Raw genomic sequence first — 24,114 nt, 5'->3', positions numbered from 1 at the left:
TTCTGCAAGCGATAGAGTATAATACAAAGTAATAAACCTGTATTTTATGTTTACAAGTTTAGGTTACTAGTGTAAAATCCCTACTAGTACTTTACTACGGATAAAATAAGAGAGTGCATATAAATGATGGTTGTATTAGAAAGTATTTTCCACCGGTGCTGTATTTGTGCACAGTGTACAGAAGTTGTATTTTATGTTTACAAGTGGAACGCTACAAGTATGAAACCGTGACAAGTATTATTGAAACTTATCTCTGCCAAAATCCACTCATTTTCACTATCCTCATTTTTGCATATACCAATCATCGCTGACGCACCTTTTCCCTTCGGATGCAACCCCTCCCGTGACTCGGTTAGATAGCATTCGTGCTTTTTAGTGGCCTACTAGCACAGGTTGTTGTTTTTTGTTTTGTTTTTTGCATTGCAGTTTTTATGCATACATCCGGACGCCGTATTTACACGCAAATCCTAGAAGAATTTTAATTTTTCAACAATTGATTATGACAATCCCCTTGAAATTTAACTATGCAATTTGAGATCTTTTCATGTCGGCCAGCGCAAATCATTTAGTAAACAATAAGAAGGAATTTGTGAAAATTTAATTTTTGAACAATTATTTCGAGTGGTGCGGCAAAACTAAACCTGAACGAAAAATATTCCTAAAAATGTGCTTAAAACATTATGTCGAGCTTCACATGAAAGGCAGTAGCGCTTTTCAAACTTATTCGATGAATTGTAACTAAACATTCAATAAATGAGCTGACAAATACAGAAGATAACGTGCAGATTGACAAGCTGGCTTCAAAGTAGAAATTTTAAAAAAATACACGAATTTTATGGTACATATAATTATGTATTTACAGAAAAATGCCTATTTCACTGGTGCATATAGGATACAACTCATACAGCTAACCTTTACAGAGATTTATAATATGGTAGCAAAATAATAATAAATAAAAAAAAGTACTCAAGGCCAATGACTAAAATTTTAAGTTTCTAAGTGGGAGTTCATATGTACTAAGTATACCACACAAAGAAATTTGTTTCTTGAACTGATGGGTAATGCGAAACACTTGGGGAACTATTCCGTTATGGATTGCGTCAACGCAAAGCAATATTTACCATTTTGTTAGTGATCATCGGCATAGCAGTTATAATGACTTCTTGCATTTCTTGTATGTACAATTTCTTGAAGATTGCTTCCGAATAATCCCCTTAGACGTATGTTAGCAAATGAAGGAAGTGGGTAATTATCTTGGTTACACCCACCAGCTACAACACAGCCAACGAAATTGTGCTTGGAAACAATCTTTTGTATTGCTTCAATTGCAACAAACTGTTACTTATTTCATTCATTCGTGTTTAAAAAAGAAATGGTAACAGGTCGGTAATATTTACAGATAGTATTGAATTGTTTCGATATTACCCTCCTAAAGTTCCACGAGAATAAGTATATTCATCGCACGAAATAGTTATTAGGTAACTCTCGTAAACGTATTTCTACCATTTTGTTGAAATGTGAATTCGTATTACTAACTCAAGAACAATTTATATCCTCATTACGTTTAATTAGTGCGTAAAAGAAGACAAGGGCGAGAAACGAGCACAACCTGTGCTACGTAGCCATTGTGATATGACACATTCTTGAAGTTCAGGAAAAGCAAACATGGGACTGAGTTCTTAGAAAATAAACACGTCAGTACGGAAAGTAAAACGGAGAGGCTTATTTTCGCTTTGTGTTGACGCAAATCATTACAAAATGAGATAATCCAGGTATAAGTACGAGGTTCATTTCAAAAATCTTGCACACAGCCCATGCACGACCGTTTCAGTGGTTTGATTAAGTTCACTTTTAGGTTAGTTTGGGTCAGAGTTTGGGCTTCACGGTTGTTTCTGTGTTTTCTCGTTTGCGTTACTGTGTTGTGAGAAATTCAGTGGTGAATCCTACTGAGGTTGGGTTATACATGATGACAAGCGTTCCTATATCAAAATCGAAACTCTATGTGGAAAGATACCAACTAAAATTTACAATGCTTTGCGAGACGTTTGTGGAAATAGTATAGTAGATGATAGCACTAGCTTCACGATGCTCTGCTCTTTTCCGTGAAGGTCGTGTAAGCACTGCGGACGCCCTTGCAATAGGCTACACCTTTGAGATTATTGTGAATGACATTTTGAGAGAGGATCGACGAAAACATGAAAGAAAATTGCATATGAGGCCAAAATGACTGTCACTTCAGTTTACAGAATCATTACTGAGAAGCTGAAGATGAAGATGAGATGGATTCCGCATGATCTGAGTAAAGAGCAGAAAGCATGTCGCAAAAGAATCGCTGAAGAATTACTTCAACGTTATCAAACAGAAGAAGATCAATTTTTACGAAGGACTGTTGCAATTCTTCATCACACAGTCTGAATTAGAACTGAAATCTCAGTCGTTACAATAAAACAGTTCAGACTCTCACGCCCGAAGAAATTCAACCGGCAACAATCAAAGGTTAAACTCACGATGATCCCGTATCATACGAATGGAGAGATGGCTAGAATAGAGTGTCACAGGGGACGTCTGTACCAAGCGTATACTACAAGCTGTTTCTGCAAAATGTTCTGCGAACGAAAATTCGTGAAAGATATCCTGATTTGCTTGCAGCTGGCATCCTCATTTTGAACGATAATGCAAGACCGCATACTGCTCTATAAGTAAGGGTGACACTTGACAAGTATGAATGGAAAATACTTCCCTTCTCAATATAGTCCTGATTTGAGCCCACCAGACTTTGATTTGTTTTCCAAATTGAAAGAACCACTCTATGGAAAACGTTTTGATTCAATTGACAAAGCTTTCAGTGAGGTGACCCGAGTGATCAAACACCTCAACAATGGAAAAAATTAAATCATTAAGTTTTACGTCCCACGCTTATGCCGGTTAGGCTAAAGGAGACGGTGATGATGAGAGATGAGTGAAATGGTAGAATGAAGAAAGTGGGAGGAAACAGGAGAACCCCGAGAAAACCCACGAGCACGGTGTTTGTCCACCACAAAGTCCACACGGCGCGAGCTGGGATCGAACCAGGGACCCCAAGCACCGGAGGTGAACGCTCTACCACTGATCCACCGCGCCCCCTCTCAAATGTGAAGGTGCCTTATCCAGAATACAGAATTTACCAAATGTTGGGAAGCTGTCATAAACAACTATGGAGATTATATTGAAGGCCTGTAGAGATATTTTTACAATAAATTATTTACTTCCAAAACTTTACTTTCAGTGTGCGGAAGTTCGAAATGACTGTCGTACAATACATTGCATAAAATATTCCGAACAGTTGCTAGGACATAACATTGTACGTAAGGGTACATGTAAACACTAAGTGCAAACATTAGAATCTATTGGTACCATAACAAATAACGGTCTTATGTGCCACACTAAATAACAGTATGTGAGTCTAATTTCGTAATAATGTTCGTAAAATTTGCAGATCGCAAACGAACGCAAGTAATGAAATAATAATTATAATTGCATACCAAGTATCGAAAAAAAAAACTTTGGATTTCGCTAACACAATCCACTGCAGAATAAATCCGTATAAAACATTTTAAGACATTCATTAATTACTACCCAGCTGCTGCGTATGTAAGAGAAAACCTGACCCTATGACTTTTGTGATATTAATGCACAATTCACATATTTTTACGTTTGCTGAAGTATCATAGAAGGAGTTTACCAGATGTATACTTTGCTAAGCTAACCAAAGCCAACCTACCTATCCTAACTCATATTTTATGTTCAAGAACAACAGGAAAGAAAGAAAAAAAACTAATTTTATTGAACCCCGTCAGCACTATATTGCATAACTTAAACATATCACGAATTGTTGTGCGTGAGCCCGTGTATAATACATTACGTCAGTCTTACTACTTGTATTTTGGTTGACTTATTTACCTTTGAATTTATAATAAATATGGAGCTGGTTTACTTTTGGTAAACCAAATTCTGAAAGATTTACAAGTAAAATTCAACACTTCGCATGAAAAGACATATATTTATAAAGAACAAATTTCTGCAAGCGATAGAATTAAATACAAAGTAATAACACATCTGTATTTTATGTTTACAAGTGCAGGGTTACTAGTGTAAAATCCTTACAAGTACGGATAAAATAAGTGAGTGCATATGAAAGATGGTTCTATTAGAAACTATTTTCGGTCCATGTTCCGTTAAGGGTGTCCAAAACTACACTGGACCCCCTTAACCTAACCTAATAGAACCTAATGTAACGTTATATTATGTAATCAAACGAAAATCAATAGAAAGAAGTGGTGTCAAAGACACTGGACCTCCTTAACGGAACATTGACCCAATTTTCCACCGGTGTTGTGCAAAGTGTACAGAAGATGTATTTTATGTTTACAAGTGGAACGCTACAAGTATGAAACCCTGACAAGTATTATTGAAACTCATATCAGACAGTAGCGCGTTTCAAACTAATTCGATGAATTGTAACTACACATTAAATAAATGAACTGACAACTACGGAAGATAACGTGCAGTTTCACAAGCTGGCGGCAAAGTAGAAATGTAAAAAAAAAAAAAAAAAAAAAAAAAAAAAAAAAAAAAAAAAAAAAGAAAAAAAAAAGAAACACGAACTTTATGGTAAATATAATTATCTATTTCCAGAATAAGACCAATTTCACTGCATATAGGTTACAACTCATACATCTAACCTTTGCAGAGATTTATAATATGGTAACAAAATAATAAATAAAAAAGTACTAGTTAAGGCCAATGACTTTAAAATTTTAAGTTCCTAAGTGAGAGTTCATCTGTACTAACTATACCATACAAAGGAATTTGATTTGTGAAGGAATGGGTATTGCGAGAGACTTGGGGGACCATTCCGTTATGGAATGCGTCAGCGCAAAGCAATATTTACCATTTTGTTAGTGATCATCGGAATAGCAGTTATAACGACTTCTTGCATTTCTTGAATGTAGAATTTTTTGAGCATTGCTTCCGAATGATCCTCGTAGACAAGCGTTAGCAAATGAAGGAAGTGAGTGGTTATCTTGGTTACACCCAGGGCCGTGCCGTGAAAAATCAGCGCCCGGGGCGAGAGTATACGACGGCGACCCCACACATACATTCCAAACAATTTTTCGTATCTTTTCTCCTTTTTCTCCCGAATTTTACGCCCCCTTACTTCGGCTCCCGGAGTCGTCGACCCGCTCCCACTCCGGCACGGCCCTGGTTACACCCACTAGCTACCACACGGCCAAACAAATTGTCCTTGCAAACCATCTTTTGTATTGCTTCAATTGCAACAAACTCTTATTTATTTCATTCATTCGTGTTTAAAAAAGAAATGGTAGTAAGTCGGTAATATTTAGAGATAATATTGAATTGTTTCGATATTACTCCCCTAAAGTTGCACAGAATAAGTGTATTCACCACACGAAAGTAGCTATTAGGTAACTCTCGTAAACGTATTTGTACCATATTGTTGAAATATGAATTCGTATTACTAACTCAAAAACAATTTATATCCACAACATTACGTTTGATTAGTCCCTTCAAGAACTCAAATGGGTTTCATTTCATTGTATGTCCATTCATTAATGTTTTATTTCGTTTTAATCATTTCTTCACGATTACTCCAACGCTGAGGGAAAAAAGGGAATTTTGAGACATCGTTACCATCTTGTACAGCACAAAATTCTCAGCTTTTACAAAGTACCGAATATCTCGGTAAGTACTTTACTTATCGATCTCAAATAAACGTGACAATGTTCCTTATGACATACTTATTTGCTCCATGAATTTTACACCATACTGTACTAGGAGCCTTTTCCAAGTTATTGCACTATTTCCAAACTCCACTTTTCTCTCTTCTGTTGTGACAACACTGTTTAACTCATCCTTCTAAACTTGAAGTCATCTTAAAGAGTTCTTCCCGGTATTTAATTTAATGTGCACAAATAGTTACTACTTCATTCCTTGTGTGTGTTAAAGGCGTTTAAATTTGACACATGTTTAACGTTATTTCTCAAAAAGTATGCAACACTGATTTGCGAGTGTCATCTCTTTCGTCTTTGTTTTCATTGCTGATTCGAACTATGAAATTAAATTTAGGTCATTCCATTTTAAAAATCATAACTTTATATTGGGTTGGCAACACTGTTCACCTGATGTTACCCAATATATGGATAGATGTCCCCCTTCCTATAGTTGCTTTTTGCAAACTTTCGCTTCTCTCCCTCTCTTGGTTCCTCTGTTATAATGGTGGGACATTATAAATGGTGCACCCGGTATATATATATATATATATATATATTTTACACACAGAGGTACCTAACTGTACCACACCAATTTTGTAATAAGCCTACGAAGCAGTAGTGAAATTGAATGACTGAATCAAATAATATTAAATACTGTCCATAATGACCATTCGTTGACTTATAACAACTCCATATACATATTCTTTAAAACTTATTTACATAGTACAAGGAAGAGTCAAATAAAACGTTAAAACAAACATACTCGAAGTTACGCACTACTACGTGAGAAGTCAAATGAAAACACAAACTGAAACAGCCCATTCAACAAGGGAAAGTTAAATGAAAACACCAAAACTGGAACCAACTTCAACTTATGCATGTACTACGAGAGAAAATTATATGAAAACACTAAAAGTGAAACTATTAAACTTGGGCACGTTAAGACCATAGATGTTCATTTTACTTCGACCTCACTCACCCTCGCCCTCGCAGTAGCAGTTGGCCCTCGCCCTCGTTCACCCTCGCCCTCGCGCGCCCTCACCCTCGCTGTCGAAACTTGTCCTCGCCCTCGCGCGCCCTCGCCGTCGAAGCTTGTCCTCGCCCTCGCTGCCGAAGCTTCTCCTCGCCCTCGCACACCCTCGCCCTTTTCGTCGAAGCTTTTCCTCGCCCTCGCGATAGGAGTTGTCCATTATCCTCGCTCGCCCTCGCCTTCGTGCTCAAAACTTTTCCTCGCCCTCGCGCACCCTCGCCCTCATATCATTGAGGGCGAGGGTAATTGAGGGTGAGGAGGCCTCGAGAGGGCCTTCTTCGTGAGGATCAGAGCATCAATTATTCAACCTATTTGTTGAATTATTTCCTTATCGTCAGTGGCGGATCCAGGGGGGGGGGCGATCGGGACGATCTCTTCCCCCAGAAGAGGAAACTTCTTTATTTTATATATACAAATAAAACGCATCCCAGTGTTTGGAGCTCTTAAAAGTAGCTCTAAGTAGCAGTATTACAACCCACCACCCCCACCAGAAGTCCGTCCTGGATCCGCCCTTGCTTAACATACGTCCTAAAGAAAGGAAACTAAACATATCATCGTATAACTTACTGTGGAACACCTAAAATGGAACAACTGTTACAATGGAGATCTCGGTCGATAGTGACGTTTACATCATTTATCAACAGTATGCAATGCCTTTACTTCAAAATGTTCCTTGAACTACGATGCAAGCATAAGTATTCAGCCACACAAGGGCGGCTCTCATGAGGGTGAGGGTGAAATCAAGGTTTGATGAGTGGCGGTAGAGTGACTGCCGCGGACTATCTGTCAGAATTTGACAGTCAACACGTTGGCCATCCCTGATGTATGTAGCGTAACTGAGGAATTTGAACAAATTCAAAGGGAAAGATCTAGAGAGCTTAATTTTGAAACTCCGTCAGCAAACAAATAAAATACTTCAGAACACTATTGTTGAATTATCACTCGGAAATATATACCCACTCTAACCTATAACATGAATGACTTCATTGATTTGAATGTGAATCTAAGTTAATTGGTATTTTAAAATATAAACTGAAATGTGTCAATGTGCTTGTAAGGTTAATTTCGATGCTCAAATATTGTTAATATTCACCACTAATAGAGATACATTTGTCCTACCTTAACAATGTTAAAATTTTTAATTTTTTTCAATAATTGCCATAAATATGAAACTTTGTCTTAAGAAACTACCCTAGGGGCCAATTTGTGCACTTTATCACTTTGGTCTTGGTTCATTTTTGGCAGCTACCATTGTTGGAAACTTTATTTTCAGTAATTCCCACAATTATGAAATGATATCTTTCAAACGTTGTCTTAAGGATTCCTTAGACTACAAATGCGTAAAGGCAAATGAAAAATGAAATCTTTAATTTAAGATCCCACGATTATGCAAGCTAAATGCTAAAGGAGACAGAAGTGAATGATGAAAGAAATAGTTGAATGAGAATGTGGTAGAAAACTGGATAATCCCCAGAAAATCCACGAACACGATGTCCTCCACCACGAACTTACTTGGACGGGAATCGAACATGCGACCCTTCGAACAAAGGTAATTTCTCTATCGCTGAGCCACCGTTCCTCCCTAAATGGCACGCTCAGAGCTTAGCGCCTCCAGGGGCCTTGGAAAGATTATCGAGCCTAAAATGATTTAGCACTGACTTTTATAAATCCACCAATCCAACAATTAATAATGTCGTGCAAACTTTAAGATTGTAGTAATGAAAGAAAAGATGAAATCTTTAGTTTAGCGCCCCAGAGTTATGTAACTGCTAAAGGAGATGGATGAAATTGCAAGTGAATGATGATGAAAGAAATGGTGGAACGGGAAAGTAAGAGAACAAACCTTTCTTTTCTTTAGCACAAATAATTAAATGTGTAGATTAATTGATTTCCAGAAATTTTATTATAATTAGCAATTAAAAACTGAAAGGGCGATCACAAACTTTTCTTGCCCAGGACCTCGCAACAATTTGTTACATGCTGCCATACATCATTAAAACAGGAGTAGAGTGATTGAATTATTTTGCTCTGTGGCTGAAAAGTAATAATGCAAAACAGACAATTATTGACTTGAAGAGATAGGATAGTTTAAAAACTCTGACTGGGGAATAAAATCTTCACTTTTACGTCCTACGTTATCGCAGTCTTGTAGCCAACCTGGAACGAAAGAGATTCAGCCAACTGAAGATTCTTTGCGAATATCATTTCAATGTGAATTTCGAACAAAGATCTAAGCTTACCTTCATGCTTACGTTACGTCAAACAACTAACATATAAGGTGGAAATTATTCAACTTTTTTCATAAGATGTAATCCAGCTGACTAATTAAAATTTTATAAGCTTTATATGTTATATGTTGATTGATTAAATGTTGCACCTGATAATATGTAGTCGTTACTGCTTGTTACATAGAATTAGCGTGTGTAATGGTTGTATGGGGGAGAGGAGTATTTAAACGCTAATATTCTAAAGTGAAATATTTACATAAAAATTAGGATAATTAAACATTTTCAATAACTCCCTCTTAGACTTCGACTCTGGTTATAGGTCAATTACCGGTGATTACTGAAAGTTAATGATATTGAAATATACAAAGGAAGTTAGTATAGTGTCTAGCAAGCATGTCTGCTTTGCAGCAAGTCTCAGGCTCGATTCCCTTGAGTGAAGTGTGAACCATAGATGTTCATTTTATTTCGACCTCACTCACCCTCGCCCTCGCAGTAGCAGTTGGCCCTCGCCCTCGCGAATGGAATTGTCCTCGCCCTCGCCGTCGAAGCTTGTCCTCGCCCTCGCGGCCAAAACTTGTCCTCGCCCTCGCGCACCCTCACCCTCGCCATCGAAGCTTGTCCTCGCCCTCGCTGCCGAAACTTGTCCTCGCCCTCGCGCATCCTCACTCTCTTCGTCGAAGCTTTTCCTCGCCCTCGCCGTCGAAGCTTGTCCTCACCCTCGCGCACCCTCGCCCTCGCGGCCAAAACCTGTCCTCGCCCTCGTGTCACTGTGGACGAGGGAACTTGAGGGTGAGGATGCCCTCGAGAGGGCCACCCTCGCGAGGGTGAACATCTCTGGTTAAGACAAGGGACAACCAAATGTCACAATAAAACTGAAACAAATTTGTGCCACTAACAATGGAAATGTGAAAATAAGTTTCGTCCAACACTTACACTTTCAACACATTACAACAAGGAGAAAAAAGAAAGAAAAAAAAAATGCCGTCACTTCTTTCCTACTATTTGACTCAACCTTGCATAACACAAATATTGCATTATAGTAATTACATGTAATCAGAATATATAGGAAAGTTGATTCACTCATAAACATACATTTTTTTTTTTTTTTTTGACGTTATTAAAACAAAACTGCATTTATGGTAGCTGAAACATTCTCTGGGCTAATAACAGTACATTAACACATGCTTTAATGATGTGCAAATATTTAAAAGAAAAAAGACGTACTTACATTTGTTTCTCGATAAATATTCCATTATACAGAAAATATTTCTTTTTTAAATCTCAAATGTGTTTTGAGAACAAAAGATAAGGAGAAAATTGGTTTTAAAAACGAAAAATACCAGAAATAAATCACTAACAAAATAATATTGGTACATTTCGTAGAAATATCTTTTGTCAAATATATTTACAGATTAGGATATCACGATATTACTTCTCTGAATCCAAGCACAGCATAATTACAATCTAGTGACCGAAAACTTTGAGAATATAGCTTTCGGGATGTAAGGTGTATCTGGAGCACTTGGATGTTCATATTATTATTATTATTATTATTATTATTATTATTATTATTATTATTATTATTATTATTATTATTATTATTATTACTAAGAATATTAATTTTCTTTTCTTTTTTTTTTTTTTTTTTTTTTTACCCATATGGTGTATATTTGTTCATGTGTTTTATTACTAATTTTTTTAAATTTGTTCATTTTATGATCTACATATGTAAATTCTTAGTAATACATCCTACTTGATTGAATCTCTACTGAATTGAGGATATGTTTGTAATTTTATTTTGTAATTTAGTTTGAATTCAACTTGTGTTAATGTTTTTTTCTTTTGCTCTACTTGATTGTCATGATTTCATGTATTTTAATTTCTTTGTTTTGTTGTACTTTTTCCTGTAATATTCCATTGTATATAATTGTATATATGACCATTATGGCTTTGGCTGTGGTCGCAATTTCTCATAATAAATAAATAAATTATTATTATTATTATTATTATTATTATTATTATTATTATTATTATTATTATCAAGTACATAGCGTCTTTCTGAAACCGTTTATATATATCTGTATTGTAAACTGTTTCAACTATACCGTGAATAATGTTTTATTTTTGTATTTTACACGCTATACTTGTTCTAAATGCATGATAATTATGATTTTTTTTGAACGAATATTTTATTCATTTCACCTATTTTTGTATGATCAGTTGTATGTTATGCCTATCTGCATGTGCCCTATGCTTGTATAAACCTTTTTTTTTTTTGGGGGGGGGGGCACTTGTGGCTGTAATGCTGTTTGTTTCCAATAAACATTTCAACATTATTATTATTATTATTATTATTATTATTATTATTATTATTATTATTATTATTATTTGATTTTGGAATATTGTGAATATACTCCCCATAAAATATGAGCAGCAGAAAATGACATCAAAATTCTAGGTGATATTTGGACAGTAACATGATATAAGTTTCTAGGGAATTCTAACGAAGTTATTCAACATTCCTAGACAATCTTCATATAATAACTATATTGATTTAAAAGCGATACTACCTAGGTACTAAAGTATGCAGGTTCTTATTGCTATCGAAAACTATTAATGAATGGTAATGTATTCTTAGCAACAGAATTAAATTAAGAGGGATGTAAAAGCCGAGTATTCTGATAATTAACTATGGAAACAGACTCTTTTCCTGCTGTTGTCAAACGGCAGCTTTGGTAAACCCTCAGATTAAAAACAGGGCAGTACTTTGTGCTCATCACAGTACATTTTTTGTAATTACTCTTCAATATGTTCCTTTAAAATTGTAAGAAAATAGGTTATTGCTCAACATGTTTAGGTAAAGCGAATACCTTACGTTGGTTTAAATTGAACGTTAGCGTGTTTCATAAAATATCCGTGTAAAGTTGGTAGACACAAAGTAGCCCCCCCCCCCTCCCCCGTTGGTAAGAGATGTGATTGACATTTAGTAGTGTCACTCCTAGATATCAGTATAGTAAATACATGTATACCGCTTTTTCTGAATTTGGCGGTTATTCTTATTCCGTGTATTGTTTATTTTGAGAGTTTCACGTTAATGTGTCTCATAAATTTCCTATTTTAAGTTCGTGGACACAAAGTACCCCCTTCCCCCCACTGGTAGATGTGACTGATATTTAGAATTGTCACTCCTAGATGGCAACATAATAAATAACTGAGTATGTGTATCCTGTATATTGTTCACTTCAGTCTCTGTAGATTTTTGTGAGTTTCTAATTTCTTTTGCAAGATATATTTAATCTTAACAGGTGGGCACAAAATGACACACTCCCCCCCCCCCTGGTAGTTCGCATTGCGAGGGTTAGGGAGGACAATTATCCAGAATTTGATTTACGACAATACAATTTTGCTTTCTGAGAAGAAATCCACTGAATTCCTTTTTCTTTTCTTTATTTCACGATTATTTACTGGTAACCTATTTACTTCTAAATCGAACATTGTACATTTTCTACAAATCGCACCTGGATTCTCGATTATCTTCCAAGACAAATACTGTTTACGCATACATCGAATAGCCCAAATGTACACACACACACACAGTAATTCACCAATACACTTCGTACTACGTTAATTTTTCTTTACTGGTCTTTAAATGATGACAGGGAACTTAACTGAAGAGTCAAAGGTTTCTGAAACAGTGTCGGAAATGTGTTTGTGAAAATGCTGTGAGGATACGCACGATTTGGGTAGAGGTCATTTGCCACTCTCCCACCGACACGTCTGACCAGTTACCTCATCAGAGAAAAGTTTGATACCAACTGTATATCTACTTTTGGGTCATACTGTATGTTGTCCACAAGAAATAGTTTTCAAAACAGCAGAAAGCTTCCTTGTACTCTGTTAATCAGCATATATTAGCAATAGGAACTCAAATTTAAAAAAACCTCAAGTTTGCAACTTAAGAACGATTTACATATTTCAGTGTGTAACTGTGTATGTGAATTGTGGGTAAAAGAAAAATGTGAACACACTCTCTATTCAACAATTCTTATTTTCCTACCTTTGCTTATATCATTGCAGAGTTTAGCTTCTAGTTTAAAAGAAACTTAATCTGAATCTTCATATAGTAATCGAAAAAACAGAAACTTACCTTAAATTGTCACACTATTTCCAGATGCTTATCCAATATAAAAGTAATATATACAGAAGAGAGTAAACTATAAATGTGCAGAAGACATTATTACTGTGCAAAGCACTTTTTAAATCTATATATTTGTCACGCTACATTACCAGGCGTAAGCCAAACCAAATATTCACAGTCATAAATAGGTACGAAAGGGACTACTCTACACTCTCGATTGTCCGTGTGCAGATTATTTAGTTTAAGGTTTATTTGTCCTGGTTTAAGTCTTGAAAGCAAATATGCATACAAAATATCTCGCTGTGCTGACAGCACTTACAAAATTTATTACACGTGAACAACGCATTGCAGTAGGATTTAGATTTCTGGGCTTTCGGCATCTAAGGCCATTTAGCCCTTCACGATTTAAGGGATGACGTCCCTCGGCGAGCACACAATCCGGAAAAAGGGAAGGGAGAAAGGATTTGGGAAGGAAGGAAGCGGCCTGGGACCTTTAAGTTAGGTACCACCCCGGTATTTGCCTGGTGTGAATGAGGAAAACCCAGGAAAACCTCATTCAGGGTGGCTGGCCTGAAAAAGCGTGTTACACTCTTTCGACCGAGTGACCCCACCGGGAATCGAAAACGCATTGCAGTAGTGTCCGGTAATAACTGTAGGAGGTTAGGAGTGCTTCATTTTTCATCTTTGGAACGTAGAAAACAACTTTGTTGTCTTCAACATTGTTACTCATTCTCTACTTCAACAAACAAATAAATAAATAAATAAATAAATAAATAAATAATCTACTTGTATTTTATACATCTACTAGCATCAATTACCCGCTTCGCTGGGTTAAATTAAGAAAAAATCGTAATATGTTCCGTTAGTCAGTCACTTTTTACTATTACTAAAGCACTCTTTGATACTTGTCATTTCCGGTGATTTTTATATATATCCCTCCCCCATGTTGCAGGGCACTGCATCGGAAGTATCATTGTTCATCTCAGCGACCCTGAAACTATGAATTCGACGCTGATATTAGTCTTTTCGATCATTCTCATATATTTCCTCCGCCCCTTCTCCCAAGTTACGGGGCTGAATTTGGATTTAAACGGCATCAGAAGTGTCACTGTTCACTCAGGACCCCAAAAACTATATATCAGACACTAATATCGGTCATTTTCGATCATTCTAAAATGTCTCTCCCCTTCCCTTAAGTTACACCGTCAAAGTGATATGACAAAAAACCATCTCAGATTCGAACTTCATCTAGGTTGAAAATTTGGTCGAGATCGGTCCGGTGGTTTAAGATTTATTAAGTTTGATTTATTTTTATGTATCTCCCCCAAGTTCTACCATCAAAGTGAAATGATAAAAAAAATATCTCAGGCCCGAACCTCATCTATGTTAAAAATTTCATCGAGATTAATCATTTGGTTCAAGAGTTATTAAGTTTTATTTATTTTTATGTATCTATCTCCTCCCCTAAGTTCTACCGTCAAAGGGGTATGATAAAAACTACTCCAGGTCCGAACCTCATATATGTTTAATTTGATTAAGATCGATCGGGTGGTTCAAGAGTTATTAACTCACAAACATGGTCACTTTTATTTTTATACTTATTGATTTTTGTATATCTCCCCTTCCCCTACGTTGTTCCGTCAAAGTGAAGTGGTAAAACCCATCCCAGGCACGAACGTCATCTATGTTGAAAATCTGATCAAGATTGGTCGTTTGGTTCAAGAGTGAAGTTTTATTTCTATACCTAGTAGCCGTCACGTCTCGTTTTCTCGTGACTCCCCAGTTTGCCTCACGACGCTGGGTGGACACCAAAAATTGGGAAGCACCGACCGGGAATCGAACCCGGGATCACGCTCACATAAGATAACGCTCTAACCACCAGACTACGGTGTCCCTTTATATATCTATTATCTCCAGTAAAATCATGTTTTTTCGGGTTATGCGAGTTTCCCTTATTTTCCGATCGTTAGGCCGGAAAATCTTGAGTATAATGTATTAGATTTTTATAAGTCATTATATTACAAAGTAAACAGACTTTCCTATTTCGACAGTTATAAGTTTAAACTGAAAACTGTAGTGTTGTAAGTTTATATTTAAACTTTTTGTCAGAAAAGATTAATTATTTAACTTTTGCAACACCACACTCCACATCTTCAACAGCATCAACTCAAGTTACAATTGTTGAAAGCTAAAGCCCCTTCCTTTTTGCTAGAAAAAGATATTTTAAACTTTATCTACCCATAAAGCTGATTGAGATTCAGAGTGTGCAGATCAAGGGTTAATCTAACAAGGTGGAGCTACGCTAAAGAGGATAATACCCAGTGTAACTCTAGGAAAGAACAAACTATTAACCATATGCTCCAGTGCTTCCTGTGTCCACATCCTGTACAAATCATCACATACACAAGGCCTCGGAGAATGTACTGATTGTGGCCGGAGAAGTTTGGGTCAAATGTTGCATAATGTTTGTAACTGTGTAAATACTTCTGTATATATAAATCACTTGAGCTATTTGTGTACGCCGTGTAGTTGAAGGTTAAATAATTTTTAACCACTAAAAGATATAGACACCGCACCTCTTCCAACTCAACTCTTTCTTTCGTCCACTGTGCTCTGCTCGCTGTTTTTAGTACCCATCTCTTACGTTATATTTATTTGGTAGTATGTATTCCTTTTTCCATATCATATTTCTGTCATCCATTTTTATCCTTATTAGCTTACCATTTAAGACACAACTAGCTTGTTGTTCCGATACATTTGGAGAATATTTAATTTTTCCACGGGAGGGTATATTGGTAAGAAACCAATTTTTTGCTATCTTTAACCAAATTTCTTTTTATACCAATTTCTAACCCTGCAAAAATTTTCTTTTATTTATAAGAAGGATAGTAGAGACCTACTTCGTTTATTGCGTTCTTAAGTTTTTCTGAACGCTTTTAGATACTTATTCTGGCCTTTTTAATCAAGTTCAGTCATTCACATGAACATAGATTATAACAACGAATTCATCAAAAATTCAAAATCAGTTTATACGCTTGTTCGTTAACATACAAAGAAAGCTAACATTGATTTCTCGTGTACAAAGTAAGTTTTTATTCTATCCATTATGTAGGATAAGTAATTTAGTGCCTAAGTGAGACACACACAGTTTAGATTCGTTAAATTTCAGGTGCTTTCAAGTTATCAAGAGGTCGGTTTTTAATATTAGAACCAATGCATCTACAGCATAAGATGTTTTCATACAGTTACTCGATATTCATGCGAGTGATTAAACCTGTCAAAAAAGCCACAGATAACTCAGGAAATTTTAAAGACGCAATGAACAAAATAGGTTCACACTATCATTTTTAAAACTGTTTCCTTTACATAACTAACCTTGTATGATTTTGATATGAGAAATAAATATATGGATTACAAAGCTCTCCCCAGGAGAGAAAAAAAAAAAATCGAAATGAAAATTCATTATCCTACTGAAAGCATAAAAGCGCATTTTATATTTTCTATTTCCTAACTCTGCGTTCCTATTCCCATGGAGATTTAATTATTGTTTGCAATTCATCATATGTTACGAATGTTTATTCTCAATTATCTATACAAATAATCTATCTGTTCTTTATTATTTTTTTTTTTTTTCAATTCCACACAACGTATCTCAATCTAATGATTTCCTTCCTTTATTTAACAATGCCACCATTGGAAGTCAAGAATAATAAAGAACACATGGATTAATAACAAATAACACAATTGTCTTCATTTATTTCGACCGTCATCAGTTATTTCACTTTGTTTCTTCGAATTCTTCAATTCCTTCATAACTACGTACGTTGAAATTACTAAGATCTGCTCTAGGATGCAATTTTCTAAAATATATGTATATACAGTCTCTGAAGAATGGTAACACGCCAGGAATTAACTACCATAAAAATTATATAATTTGTTCAAAGTGGACTTGTATGGTAAGTGATACTGAAATTATATTACGAAAACATTTCATGGATATAAGTTTAGTGCAAGGAAGTGATTAGATTCAAATCTACAGTGTTCAATTTAATTCACAATGAGAGTGGTTTCTGAAGTATTTCGGGGTTGTTTTCTATTTACAGGACATATAACATTATTCTGAACGGAATTACAATGGTAATCTTTACTCACATCGCATGTGAATCCGATCATGGTCACAGGTATAATCGAAACATTATGAAAACCGAACCTTTAAAACAAGAACAGAGTTCGTGGTGCAAGATAAGAACTTATTTCATATATGTTAGGATTCTTTCCGCGGTTTTCTAGGTTTACATCGCCAACAAGTACGATTTCTCTATTTTACTGTTTTTTTTTTTTTTTCTCAAAACACTATTGTTAATTAAAAACTTAAAAAGAAAAGAAAAGAAAAAAGTAGAAAATTTCTGTTTTCTCTATTCCACTTATTCCACTATTGTTTTTACTATCTTAATGTAATTCCCATCGACTTCATTGCACTCCTGTGTTCTTTCACATTCGCTTTGATCACTTGCTTTTCCACTGAAAAATCATTATGCGGGGGTCTTCTCTGACAGTGCGAACATATATGAAGCAAAGAGTGAATGATAATCCGACAGAAGCACCAATAAATATGAAATATGTCCTACTATACAAGCATATTACGCATTAAAAAAAAGAGCATTTCACTGATGAATTTTGGACACCTTTGTTTAAAATACTATGTTTATCAAATGCAGCAAAAAACATTGTCAGGTCGGTGGCTTCTGCGAAATTCTTCATTTATACGAAGCATTACGCATTTATGAAGAACTACGCAATGCTATCGAAATACAAAAAATACGTCCAATACTTAAAATGTACACAAGACTGCCAAACCAAGGCAATATATAGAGGACAAATTAATACTTAATACTCCTTTTCCAAAAGAAATTTCCGACACGATCTTACTATGAAATCCTGAGCTGTTCCTTTGACCATTGCGGAAATAATATGTCTATATTTGGCCTTTAGAAATAGGCAATATCCTTAGCACAGTTTCGATCAATGGTTTCTAATGATTAATCATTATGATGTTAAAAATTTAGTAAAAAGAAACACGATTGAATTTCGAAGAATGTAAATGTGCAACTTGGCAGAGGATCGAAAGTGAAATTCATTATAATTTAATATGTTATAAAAATTAGGTTGGAAAAACTTGTGGTGTCTGCAAAGCTCTCATATTATGTTCGACTGGATAGTATTTCAATTCACTTCTTCAGACAAATGCATCTTAATCCGATCCATCTTAATGCATCTAATTTGAATCCCATGGTCACTGAAAAGTAAATACTACTGCCATGTCTTTCAAGTGCAAAACTTCTAAGCTAATACAATACTGACAAATGCAGCCACACAATCGGACTTACGAGGGGATAAGCGGTGGAGGTAAAGCAGCTCCGGGACGTCCTGGTGGCATAGGAGGTGCTCCTGGTCCTGGTCTTGAAGGAATGGCTGGAGCAGGGCGTCCAGTTGCTGGAGGTGGAGGGGGTGCCCTGGAGGCTGACGCAGGTGGAGGCACTCGACGAGGACCGCCAGGAGATGGAGGGGATACCCTGAAAAATTCATAATTTTAAGAACAAAGAATGTTATGACTACTACAATAGGAATTATACTTCGTACAGTCTACTTCCAAATAAGAAGTTAGCCACCCTCATTTCCTTAAATGGTCTATTATTGCAAAAATAGAAGACAGAAAACTTAATATTTTGGGTTGAATCAAGTTGCCAATATTTATTAACTTTTTCTTTATGAGAACACAGGACTTTCCAGAGGCGGCCATTAAAAACATAAAAAGATTACACATACTACATAAATAGAGTATTGTTTTCTTAAAAAAATGAAATACTAGTTTGTTTCATAAGCTCTACGCCCACCTGTTGGTAGTTGCAGCAAAAAACATTTATATGCTTATAGCTGTTATATGATACATATTGAATAACTTAAACATAGTTTGAGAAGTGAGGATTTCACTTTGTGCCCACCACAGTATTACTATTATTATTTTTGTAATTACTCTTCTAATCGTTTCTTTAAAACATATTCTAAAAATGTGTTATTGCTCAACATGTTTACCTAAAGCATATACCATACGGTGGTGCAAACTGAACGTTAGTGAGTCTCAAATTTGCTATTTTAAGCTGGTGGGCACACAGTACCCTTCCCCCCACTCCGTTGGTAGGAGATGTAACTGACATTTAGCAGTGTCACTCCTAGATGGCAGTATAATAAATAGCTATTAGCCTTATTCCATTTAGCTATTCAGTTCAGTCACTGTAGATTTTTGTGAGTGTTTCTAATTTGTTTCTTTTGTGAGCTTAACAAGTGGGTACAAAGTGAACCCTCTTGGCAGTTGGCGTTATAAAAATATCTAGGAAGTGCGAGGGTTAAGGTGGAATCCGAGCCACCGTATTGCGTTCAAATTTTTAAATGTTTTCACACCGGGAATCGAATCTTGGACCACGTGTGGCTTTCGCTAGCCACTAGACCAGCAAACATGGCTAAAAGACAGTGATGACACGCAAACAAGAACATCGATAGCTTTACAGGCATACTACGTACGCTTAAAATTTGCTCTCCTACGTCATTTCCTTCCCTTTCCTCACTGTGATTGTAAAACTGAGCTCCTACGTCACACATCGCCCAGTTGGAAATAAATGATTTAGAATATGTCAGCTGAAATGGACGTCGCATGAAACTTTAGGAAACGTAAAATAACAAAAAATAAAAATAGAAACCTTGTGTTATCTAATCCAGATCGTAGCCAATCGTCTTTCACTGGAGGAGGTACTGGAGTAGATACAGTTGCCATGGAAACGTCGCCTATAATTCTCAACGCTTCTTTACAGGCGTGGTACATTCTCAACATTTCTTCTCTCTTTTGCGCTTCTTCAGGACTCTCCTCCATCATAGATGCCTGAAATTTATTGGCAAAGTATTAGGTAACAATTACCACTAAACAAGTATACTTTCTTTCCCAATCAAGTATCAAGGAATCAATAAAAACAAGTACAAATCAATTCGGAATTGAATCCGGTTTCCGGATTTTACATTGTCGGTGCGGAAAATATTACGCTACTAGTCCGACTCTAGACCAGATTGGGTAGTGTATTCGTTAGGATATTTGAGTTACGACCAGACGCACTTTTTCCTTCACTGAGCTTATATTTATAGAGGATACGGTATAAAATAAACTTATTTCCTCAATTTCTAATGCATAAAAACCAAGTATCAATTTGTCTCGAGAACAAAATCATATCTTATAAGGGGACATATTCAGGTACAGCTAAATGGAATTGTTAATGATGCGCACACTAACACCTAACAGCAAACAGAATTTGAAAAGTGAGAGTTGAGAATCCTTAAGAAAATACTTCAGCTGTTAACATGACAATTAAGATAACAATCTAATACAATTATTTATCTTTTGTGTACTAAAAAGGAAATAAGCTCTTCTTAAGGTTGAGCGCTCGCGTGCAATGCTTTTAGTCTTAGTTTCTTCATTTTACACCGCCAAAAATTTTATTTTCTCATTTCTGGTGTATTTTACAGAAGCACTGTCTTTAACTCTTATACGATTGTCATAGCCCTTCTTCAATATCTTGCAATCAAACTCGTAACTTCCTTTAATTTGAAAACTACATGATTTCAGTATGTGAATTTATGTGTTTTATTTTAAAAGAACACTTTACAAGCTTTTTTCCCCCCAAAAGATATACAAATGTGAATGCTCACAGTTGATAGAACGCCTAGTCATCTGCAACTGACTACACTACTTTGAAGGTTTCGGTTGTATAACATCAAGCACTTGATAAGACAAATAATTATAGTTTTATAGAGAAACGATACGCTACAGCAAAAATTATGTGAAAATATTACACTATCATCGGCTTTACGTATCTGTACAAAATTTTACAACCCTAGTTAGTATGGAAGGGTGTGAATTCAAGCTGCAAGATTTGACTCTAACAAACACAAAGCTAATCTAACATAAGCATTGTAAAAGCAGTGTGGAAAATGAGTCTCACATTTAGCTAACTTTCTTGAGAGCTACTATTATAAAATACCGTGTGTATCAAAATTCCGGGGCCATAGGCCAACTCTTATGAGTAAAAGTATGAAAAAATGGAAAGCGTTGGAAATAGGTAGTTTACAATTTAAAATAGTGGATTTTTTTCCAATCGCGCCAGCCACTTGAGCTCCATACTGGTAAGATGTATGCTAAATGAAAAAGTAACGCTTCCAGTTCAGCTGGCTCTTCGAACGGAACGTACGGGCACGCAAAAATGGCACATTGAACGTGCACATTATCGTGTGAGGGAACTTAAAACACCTATATTGGAAACATTCCACTATTTTAGAGATTGAAAAGCACCAATTTCCGAAAACTTTCCTATTTTTCATAACTTTACTCATAACGGGAGTGTTTTACAGTATGGGCAGAAACATGGATATTACGCAAAAGCGATGAATGAAATGAAAAAAAAAAAAAAAAAAAAAAAAAAAAAAAAAAAAAAAAAAGACTAGAAGCTTTCGAAATGTGAGTGTGAAGAACTAATTGGGTCGAGCGGAAAAACGAATTAGACTGTGTCAAAAATGGTGGGGAGAAAAGAACTGTAGATGTAACTGAAAAGAGGAAGAGAAATTGGTTGGGACATTGGCTAAGAAGAACTGTATCGTGAGGGCGTGCTAGAGGGTATGGTAGCAGGAAACAGCGAGCGAGTCGAAGGAGGCTACGATATCTACACAAAAAAATCTCCGTGAAGATAAAGAGGATCGCTGAAGACCGTGGTACTTAGAGGCTTCTCAGTTGCAAGTGGCCTACCAATAATGGCAGAATACCTATGATGACTCATAATGGAGTTGCCCTATGGTTCGTGACTTCTGATATAAGAGGTATATAACTATTAACATGGACAAAGCCAGTAGCAAGTGTCTCAGTAACTACAGTAACAAACCACACTGCCAACTTACATGATGATAAATCTAATGTTCTTATTATTAATGTTTAGTAGTGGTATTACAGGATCCAACTACTGAAGAACTACTAAATTTTTAAGGTGGCTACACAAGATACCGTACACACCTATTTACACGAACTCTCAGCAATAAATAATATTTTCTTTCTATGGAACAGTGAACATAATCTCTGCAGCTTGTTTTTAGAACTGCTTTTGATACTCAACACACAATTCTATGAAAGTGATCCAAGTACGGAAAGACGGTTAATTAAGTAGTAAATTATCTTATATTTTACACCACATCGTTTCACAAAATTCATCACTGGGAAGTGTCTAACCAAGTTGGAATAAATAAATAAATAAATAAATACATACATACATAAAAACGCAGTCCTAATCGATTGTGTTTCATCCCCAGAAGCCAAATGAAGTCAATGACCAAAAGTATTCACAACAAATTTCCATTTCTCATATAAAAATACTTTCACAAACTCAATATCAGAACACTGGCGCCACTGTAAGTAGTAGTACGCAGAAAGTTTTCCAGCAGCTTTCTTATGAGATATGAAGCTACAGCTTGCCGTGGAATCCGAACCGTATGAGCTGACATTGGGAATCAAATCCGGGACTCCCGCGCTGCAGACGCGTACGACAACCATAGAGCCACGAGGAGTTTCCGATATATATATATATATATATATATATATATATATATATATAGGGTCTCCTAGGAGGAAGGGGCAATATTTTGGGAAATGGTAGTATTGGTGATTCTAAGCAAAAAAGTTCATATGAACATAGGTCCTAATCAACGGTTTGAGAGTTACAGGTTGTGAACTATTTTTGACTTTACGTTGCGTATTGCTCACCCTGTATTTACTCTATAGAGGTGAGACAGCGAAATTGAAAGGTGATGGAACGGCTTTTCGAACGGTATGAAACATGTAGCAGTGGTATCTTTGGAAGGGAAGTTGTTGGGGGAAAATTTTTGAAAGTTAAGGTTATTTTAAGAAATTGGATGGCAACACTGATTCCCAAATATTCCTCAACAGCTTTCCTTCCAAACATACCACTGCCACATATTGCATACCGTTGGAAAGGCCAGATCACCATCTTTCAAATCCGTTATGTCTTACCTCTGTAGAATAACTACAGGGTGAGCAATATGCAACCTGAAAGTCAAAAATGGTTCACAACTCGTAGCTCTCAAACCGTTGAAATTAGGACCCATGTTCAAATGAACTTTTTAGCTTAGAATCACCCATACTACCATTTTCCGAAGTATTGCCCCTTCTTCCTGGGACACCCTGTGATTTCTTCCATACAGAAATACCCTTCACTCAATAATATCTGCTACTAAATGACTCATCACACTACTACATATCTATAGGTAGACGTACAGCTTTGACAAACACTAGTGGTGCCCAGAGGTTGTTTCCGATAGTTATGAAAATGAGGCATCAACTTCCGTAATCATCCGATATATTTATGGTTCGTGAGAGGGAGGAAAGACCAGCCATGATGGAGAGGAAACGAAAATTGCTGTCCCAACAGCACAAGCACGTGATTAGAACAGTTTATGATGGTAGTTTCTAAAATCACAATGTTTTTTTCTATTTAAAATCTATAGATTACAATTTATTAAAACTGAACCCTGCTTAACGAATCACATATAACAAAAATACCTGATCTCCTGATGCGTATAGATGCGCCAAGAGTTCTCCGTTGATAAAGTCTTTGGAATTATTAATTATTAGAAGCATTATTGTTTTTGGAACCAGGTCACGCGTAGTCTTTGTAACGATCTTCATGTAGGAGTCCACCAAATTCCGAATTGTTTCCACTTGTCTTTCCAATTGAGGATCCATAGACGATGTTCCCTCACCACCTCCCTGCTGGGAAAACGGACAAATTTCATCAGATATACAGTAACAATTAACCTGATCTATAATCAGAAAGTACCAAATGT

General features: G+C 36.0%; 1 protein-coding gene across 9 annotated transcripts in view; it reads right to left on the bottom strand.

Annotated features, from left to right (window-relative positions):
- shi (dynamin-1 shibire) overlaps positions 1 to 24,114 on the bottom strand; it is a 139,402-nt gene that overhangs the window by 18,998 nt on the left and 96,290 nt on the right. For 4 of the 9 annotated variants that reach the window (XM_081764772.1, XM_081764771.1, XM_081764777.1 and 1 more), the window contains exons 14-16: positions 23,831 to 24,040; positions 19,923 to 20,101; positions 18,555 to 18,740 (exon numbers count right to left, since the gene is read on the bottom strand). In XM_081764772.1, coding sequence (XP_081620898.1) covers positions 18,555 to 18,740; positions 19,923 to 20,101; positions 23,831 to 24,040 — 575 coding nt within the window. Of the gene's footprint in view, positions 1 to 18,550; positions 18,741 to 19,922; positions 20,102 to 23,830; positions 24,041 to 24,114 lie in introns of those variants that run through there. The other 5 variants (XM_081764774.1, XM_081764773.1, XM_081764780.1 and 2 more) reach the window with 3 other exon arrangements.

Source organism: Thermobia domestica, chromosome 7 (assembly GCF_964235325.1).
Source record: "Thermobia domestica chromosome 7, izTheDome1.hap1.1, whole genome shotgun sequence".
Taxonomy (NCBI): Eukaryota; Metazoa; Arthropoda; class Insecta; order Zygentoma; family Lepismatidae; genus Thermobia; species Thermobia domestica.
This window is presented reverse-complemented; position numbering and strand designations above follow the sequence as displayed.